At 44.7% G+C, this 7118-nt stretch overlaps 2 protein-coding genes across 2 annotated transcripts; both read right to left on the bottom strand.

The window, feature by feature from the left end:
• Nucleotides 1-452: 452 nt before the first annotated feature.
• On the bottom strand, nt 453-1250 carry LOC306753228 (high choriolytic enzyme 1-like; the record flags this gene model as incomplete). Its single annotated transcript, XM_079237094.1, has 1 exon — nt 453-1250. One exon carries the CDS (start codon nt 1248-1250, stop codon nt 453-455), a length of 798 nt encoding a protein of 265 aa, XP_079093220.1.
• Nucleotides 1251-5010: 3760 nt separating this feature from the next.
• On the bottom strand, nt 5011-5808 carry LOC306753549 (high choriolytic enzyme 1-like; the record flags this gene model as incomplete). The annotated part of the gene is made up of 1 exon (XM_079237431.1): nt 5011-5808. The coding sequence occupies one exon, from the start codon at nt 5806-5808 to the stop codon at nt 5011-5013; it is 798 nt and encodes a 265-aa protein (XP_079093557.1).
• Between the last annotated feature and the right edge of the window lie 1310 nt (nt 5809-7118).

The raw sequence follows: 7118 nt of genomic DNA, 5'->3' as shown, positions 1-7118 counted from the left end.
AGTGGCTTTGGCGATAAGAGGTGTCACAGCTCTCTCTGAAAACATGCATGCCCTGTAGTGTCGAGACCAACCCACACTACTGCACAACTAAAGCATATGTGACAAACTAGGTGAGCAAGCCACAACACAGAGACTGAAAAACAACCATTGATGATTCATCAAAGTCATAATCAATCAAAATGTATGGTGGGAAAAGAAGATGGACAAATGTCAAAATATAAGAAGGAAACAAAACAAAAGAGGGAATGTAGACAGACAGTTGCTGCTAATCAACTTTATTTTTACTTAGCTTGTGTTAACTTTATTACAAGTATTGTAGACATGAGGGACAGAATACTGTCAAAGGAACTGCAGGTTTTATTTCTTTGTGATGAAGTACAGATAACTGGAAAACGTTTCAATTGTTTAGCTGAATGATAACTTTAGATCAGAAGGGATTGGAAGCTTTGTTGTTAGCACTTATAAAGCTGTTTGATCCTCTTGATGTCCCAGCTGGACATGCCCTTCCTCTGGCCAATCTGGGCATTGCGGTTGGGGATGGGAGTGATGGAGTCTTTCCCGTACTGGATGGAGAAGGCTGTTCTTCCATAGTGCATGATGGAGGAGTAATCGTAGGGAGTGTTCAGGTTGTTGGTGTCCTGCTTGTGGAAGTTGTAGGCCATATTCGGGTCGATGTTCTCCCAGTTGATCCGAACGTGGGAGTCGCGGTCGCTCCTGGTCTGCTCGTGCTGGAAGCCCAGAGCGTGGTTGATCTCGTGCTGGATAATGCCGTGGTAGAGGCATCCCTGCCTGTTGAGAGAGAGCTCCTGTCTTCCTCCCGTTCTACCCAGAGCTGAGTAGCATCCGCCTTTGTTCTCGATGCTGATGTAGTCATACTCGTTCCGGCGGGGGGCAAAGCGGATGCAGGTGCTTTTGTAGAAGGACTTCATGGCGGAGTCGATCTTCCGCTTCTCCCCACTGTGGAACTGACTGCTGATGGTGAAGGGAATCGTCACCAGGCCGTTGGAGGCTTTTTTCCACAGGCACTTCTGGGACCAGCACTTCATGGCGTTTCTGGTCTTGGGAACCAACAGGTCTCCTTCCAAAAGGATCTCATTGGTGGCGTTGTTGGAGGTCAGAATCCTGGTGCTGATGTCGACGGTGTCATCATCGTCCATTTGGGGCTCTGCTTCGCTTCCTTCCTCCTCGAGAGGATAGGCATGAGAGAGGCCGAGCAGGAGCAGCAGCAGCAGGCTGGCTGAGGGAGTCATCTTCAGGGTGAGTCTGGTGGCTGTGGAGCTGATGTGGAGAGACTCCTTGAAGCTTGATGTTTGACTCGGTTCTATCCAGGCTCTTTATACACTCCTATACAGGTGTGTAAGCAGGAGGATTATGGGTAGGGGCCCAGACTGCTAAACCTAAGTAAACCTCTCCAGGGAGGACACTACAGACAAACCTACTGTTCAAACATGATCTGTTATCTCTGGTAATTAGATGGATGAACACGAGGGGTTAATGGGTGGGTCTTGTTTAACGAGACACCTTGAAATGTCTTTAACCAAAATGACTTCTGCAAATGATCTCAACTGTTGCTAAATAATGTTTTTGTGAAATGGACAAATGACATAAAAACAACATTTTTGATGTTGTCTTATTCTATCAAGATTCAGTTTTGACAGAGAATCTATATTAAAGTTAGACAGCAATTATGTGATTGGCTTAAGAAAAATGTGCAAAATCTGGTTGGTTAATTTACAAATGCCCACAATCAGCGAATAAAGCAATCACACGGAGAAATGGAGACACTTAAGCTACATAGTGAGTAGCTATGTCAAAAGTAGATATTTGACCCAACAACAAGCAACTGCATAATTTAATCTGATTGTAGGTATTTTATGCTTTGAACAATCTTGAGGATGTTTCTTGATACAAGTTTTGTGTCTTGTTTATGATTGCAATATTATTCAGACAAAGAAAAACATGTTTTTGAGCCTTACGACTGAACAGGTATGATAACCTGCGTGCCCCTTTGTAAGACTGCAGAACTAAAATCCATCAAATCAAATTATTTTGTTTTTTTAATGAAAATTAGAACATTTTGAAAATGTGTGCAAACTAGCTGAACAATCTACACTTATTGTATGAGATCAGTTTATTTGATGCATGTCAAGTATGAGGGCATCCAGAATATGCCTTTCATGTTATCCCATAATTTGTATATTTGGACTCACCAATCTCGGAATTCATCGGCTATCGGTCTGATAAATCTCTGGGAGCGGGTTCGAGTGTAGCCATAAGCACCATCTCTACATCCCTCCACCTCTCGACCCCACAATCTCTACATCCCTTCATCCCTCAACCCCCTCCCCTTCTTGTCCAACAGGTTTCCATGGATCGCGATTATATCCGAACCGTGGTCCTGCCTGACATCCACTGCTACTTTCATTATTAGTGGTAGAATCACCATTGTTATTGCAGATGCCATTCCTTCCTTTACTACCATTGTTCTACCATGTCCTATGCAATGGTAATTAGTAGTCTTAAATTTCCGTCATTATTCTGCTTACTACTCTAATGGCATGAATCAGTCATGTTATATGCATTGAACGTGTCGTAGCCCTGCTACGTCGTAGAGAAGAAGAAAAAGAGAAGTCAAAAGTATTTCTGGGCTCTGTGTCCCACCTCGAACCACTCACACAGCCATGCTTAACTCATGCCCCCTGCCTACTGCTTCCTGGGTCCTGTCCCCTGGGTCCTGCCCCATGGGCCCTGCTTCCTGCCACGGCCCTGCTAATGCCCCTCCTCTCTATCTCCTTCTGTTTACATTGATCGTGGTTATCTGGATTCTGGTCCATGCCTACTACTCATTATATGAATCATTTCTGTCATATTCATTGAATGTACTATAACTCTGTTACGTTGTTTATTCTGTACACATGACATCTATTGCACTCTGTCCATCCGGGGAGAGGGATCCTCCTCTGTTGCTCTCCCGAAGGTCTCTTCCCTCTTTTCCCCGTGAAAGTTTTTTTCTATTTTTGGGGGAATTTTTCCTGATTGATGTCGTATCTGTACAGATTGTAAAGCCCTCGGAGTCCAATTTTTTATTTGTGAGTCTGGGCTATACAAAATAAACAAAATTGAATTGAAAGGTCTCCATAAAGCTGAACCACATTCCACACCTAACTGTCTGCCTCTCACTTCAGACCTCCTCGGCTGCCGCGTCTGTACGCACTGCTCAGGCTACCTGTCTCCCTTCACGGACAAAGTATTCAAGTTCACGTTCTTGCCGTCTTACTTCGGCCTCCTGCGCTGCCCAGAGTTTATCACCTTAATCCCCGACCACCATCAGTTACGACAAGCCACCATGTCCGACGTCTCCATCCTCCCGATACCATCGTCTATCACCTCAAACGCAGCAAGAACAACCAACACGGTCCACCTCAACCCACCTTCCTCTTCCGACTAGACTTGTACCTTCGTCCATACGAACCTAACCGCGACTACTTAAGCTCGACATCAGCCAGCCAAACTTCTCAGCAAGATTCCCTTTTCGCCACAGAGACGGGCAAAGGGTTCAAGCAGTCACGGTTCAACTACCATCCATTCCACATCCGCACCACCTCCACTGCTCCAAGTCAAGGAATCCCAGACAACATCATTAAGATGCTTGGCCGGTGGTCCTGCCCTTGTGTACCTCTCCAACATCCGCTCCAACCTAACAACATCAGAAACGCTCACCAGCACTCTTCTTTATAAAGTTATCTGTTGGGTACTCTGCTCCACGACAGCTTCTAAAGAGATGGCCCCCACTCACAAGTCTTCACCCCCACCGTTCCCTCCAGCCACTGGCCTCTCATCGCACCCATCCAACCTTCTTTCCACGACCCCCATACTCTTCTCTTTCGTTCTGCACTACGTCCCTTCATCCCTTGACCCCATCCCCACAACCCTTACTATACTCTGATCTCAAGGTTCTACGCTTTGACCTCAGGGTTCTCTGCTCTGATCTCAAAGGTTCTGTGCTCTGACCTCAGGGTTCTCTGCCATCAGGGTTCTATGCGCTGACCTCCGGGTTCTCTGACCTCAGTGTAAAAATGTAGGAACCCCAAACCTGAACAGAAGCAAGGGTCATGTAAGAGGCCATATGACTAGATATAACAATAATATTGTATTAGAACAGGCCTTATGTTCAAAGAGGGTGAGCCTGGCAATACAAGACAACAGCGTGGAGGCAGCAGTTTACATGCTTTGATAATACCACAAAATGCAATGTATTAACATGCTTTCTACATCTTAAGATGCCAGATGTGAGTCTGTTAAGATGCTATATGTAAACATGTTAACACGCACAAGAAGCTACACAGTATTAGCCAACTGGTTTGAGGTAAACTAAAGACCTCTAACTATAGCTGTTATTTGAACTTGAGTATGTTATGAGTATTTACAGGAATGCTAGCATAGCGATGAAGACACGAGCCAGAAGCAGTTGCTGGTTCCGTCCTACCCTCGGTACTGCAGGTACTGCTCGGTTTCGAACCAACTACGTGATCAGCCCTCTATATCCATTGAACAACGAGGTGGCTTTGGCGATAAGAGGTGTCACAGCTCTCTCTGAAAACATGCATGCCCTGTAGTGTCGAGACCAACCCACACTACTGCACAACTAAAGCATATGTGACAAACTAGGTGAGCAAGCCACAACACAGAGACTGAAAAACAACCATTGATGATTCATCAAAGTCATAATCAATCAAAATGTATGGTGGGAAAAGAAGATGGACAAATGTCAAAATATAAGAAGGAAACAAAACAAAAGAGGGAATGTAGACAGACAGTTGCTGCTAATCAACTTTATTTTTACTTAGCTTGTGTTAACTTTATTACAAGTATTGTAGACATGAGGGACAGAATACTGTCAAAGGAACTGCAGGTTTTATTTCTTTGTGATGAAGTACAGATAACTGGAAAACGTTTCAATTGTTTAGCTGAATGATAACTTTAGATCAGAAGGGATTGGAAGCTTTGTTGTTAGCACTTATAAAGCTGTTTGATCCTCTTGATGTCCCAGCTGGACATGCCCTTCCTCTGGCCAATCTGGGCATTGCGGTTGGGGATGGGAGTGATGGAGTCTTTCCCGTACTGGATGGAGAAGGCTGTTCTTCCATAGTGCATGATGGAGGAGTAATCGTAGGGAGTGTTCAGGTTGTTGGTGTCCTGCTTGTGGAAGTTGTAGGCCATATTCGGGTCGATGTTCTCCCAGTTGATCCGAACGTGGGAGTCGCGGTCGCTCCTGGTCTGCTCGTGCTGGAAGCCCAGAGCGTGGTTGATCTCGTGCTGGATAATGCCGTGGTAGAGGCATCCCTGCCTGTTGAGAGAGAGCTCCTGTCTTCCTCCCGTTCTACCCAGAGCTGAGTAGCATCCGCCTTTGTTCTCGATGCTGATGTAGTCATACTCGTTCCGGCGGGGGGCAAAGCGGATGCAGGTGCTTTTGTAGAAGGACTTCATGGCAGAGTCGATCTTCCGCTTCTCCCCACTGTGGAACTGACTGCTGATGGTGAAGGGAATCGTCACAAGGCCGTTGGAGGCTTTTTTCCACAGGCACTTCTGGGACCAGCACTTCATGGCGTTTCTGGTCTTGGGAACCAACAGGTCTCCTTCCAAAAGGATCTCATTGGTGGCGTTGTTGGAGGTCAGAATCCTGGTGCTGATGTCGACGGTGTCATCATCGTCCATTTGGGGCTCTGCTGCGCTTCCTTCCTCCTCGAGAGGATAGGCATGAGAGAGGCCGAGCAGGAGCAGCAGCAGCAGGCTGGCTGAGGGAGTCATCTTCAGGGTGAGTCTGGTGGCTGTGGAGCTGATGTGGAGAGACTCCTTGAAGCTTGATGTTTGACTCGGTTCTATCCAGGCTCTTTATACACTCCTATACAGGTGTGTAAGCAGGAGGATTATGGGTAGGGGCCCAGACTGCTAAACCTAAGTAAACCTCTCCAGGGAGGACACTACAGACAAACCTACTGTTCAAACATGATCTGTTATCTCTGGTAATTAGATGGATGAACACGAGGGGTTAATGGATGGGTCTTGTTTAACGAGACACCTTGAAATGTCTTTAACCAAAATGACTTCTGCAAATGATCTCAACTGTTGCTAAATAATGTTTTTGTGAAATGGACAAATGACATAAAAACAACATTTTTGATGTTGTCTTATTCTATCAAGATTCAGTTTTGACAGAGAATCTATATTAAAGTTAGACAGCAATTATGTGATTGGCTTAAGAAAAATGTGCAAAATCTGGTTGGTTAATTTACAAATGCCCACAATCAGCGAATAGAGCAATCACACGGAGAAATGGAGACACTTAAGCTTCATAGTGAGTAGCTATGTCAAAAGTAGATATTTGACCCAACAACAAGCAACTGCATAATTTAATCTGATTGTAGGTATTTTATGCTTTGAACAATCTTGAGGATGTTTCTTGATACAAGTTTTGTGTCTTGTTTATGATTGCAATATTATTCAGACAAAGAAAAACATGTTTTTGAGCCTTACGACTGAACAGGTATGATAACCTGCGTGCCCCTTTGTAAGACTGCAGAACTAAAATCCATCAAATCAAATTATTTTGTTTTTTTAATGAAAATTAGAACATTTTGAAAATGTGTGCAAACTAGCTGAACAATCTACACTTATTGTATGAGATCAGTTTATTTGATGCATGTCAAGTATGAGGGCATCCAGAATATGCCTTTCATGTTATCCCATAATTTGTATATTTGGACTCACCAATCTCAGAATTCATCGGCTATCGGTCTGATAAATCTCTGGGAGCGGGTTCGAGTGTAGCCATAAGCACCATCTCTACATCCCTCCACCTCTCGACCCCACAATCTCTACATCCCTTCATCCCTCAACCCCCTCCCCTTCTTGTCCAACAGGTTTCCATGGATCGCGATTATATCCGAACCGTGGTCCTGCCTGACATCCACTGCTACTTTCATTATTAGTGGTAGAATCGCCATTGTTATTGCAGATGCCATTCCTTCCTTTACTACCATTGTTCTACCATGTCCTATGCAATGGTAATTAGTAGTCTTAAATTTCCGTCATTATTCTGCTTACTACTCTAATGGCAT

The sequence above is a fragment of the Taurulus bubalis genome, assembly GCF_910589615.1.
Source record: "Taurulus bubalis genome assembly, chromosome: 2".
NCBI lineage: Eukaryota > Metazoa > Chordata > Actinopteri > Perciformes > Cottidae > Taurulus > Taurulus bubalis.
This window is presented reverse-complemented; position numbering and strand designations above follow the sequence as displayed.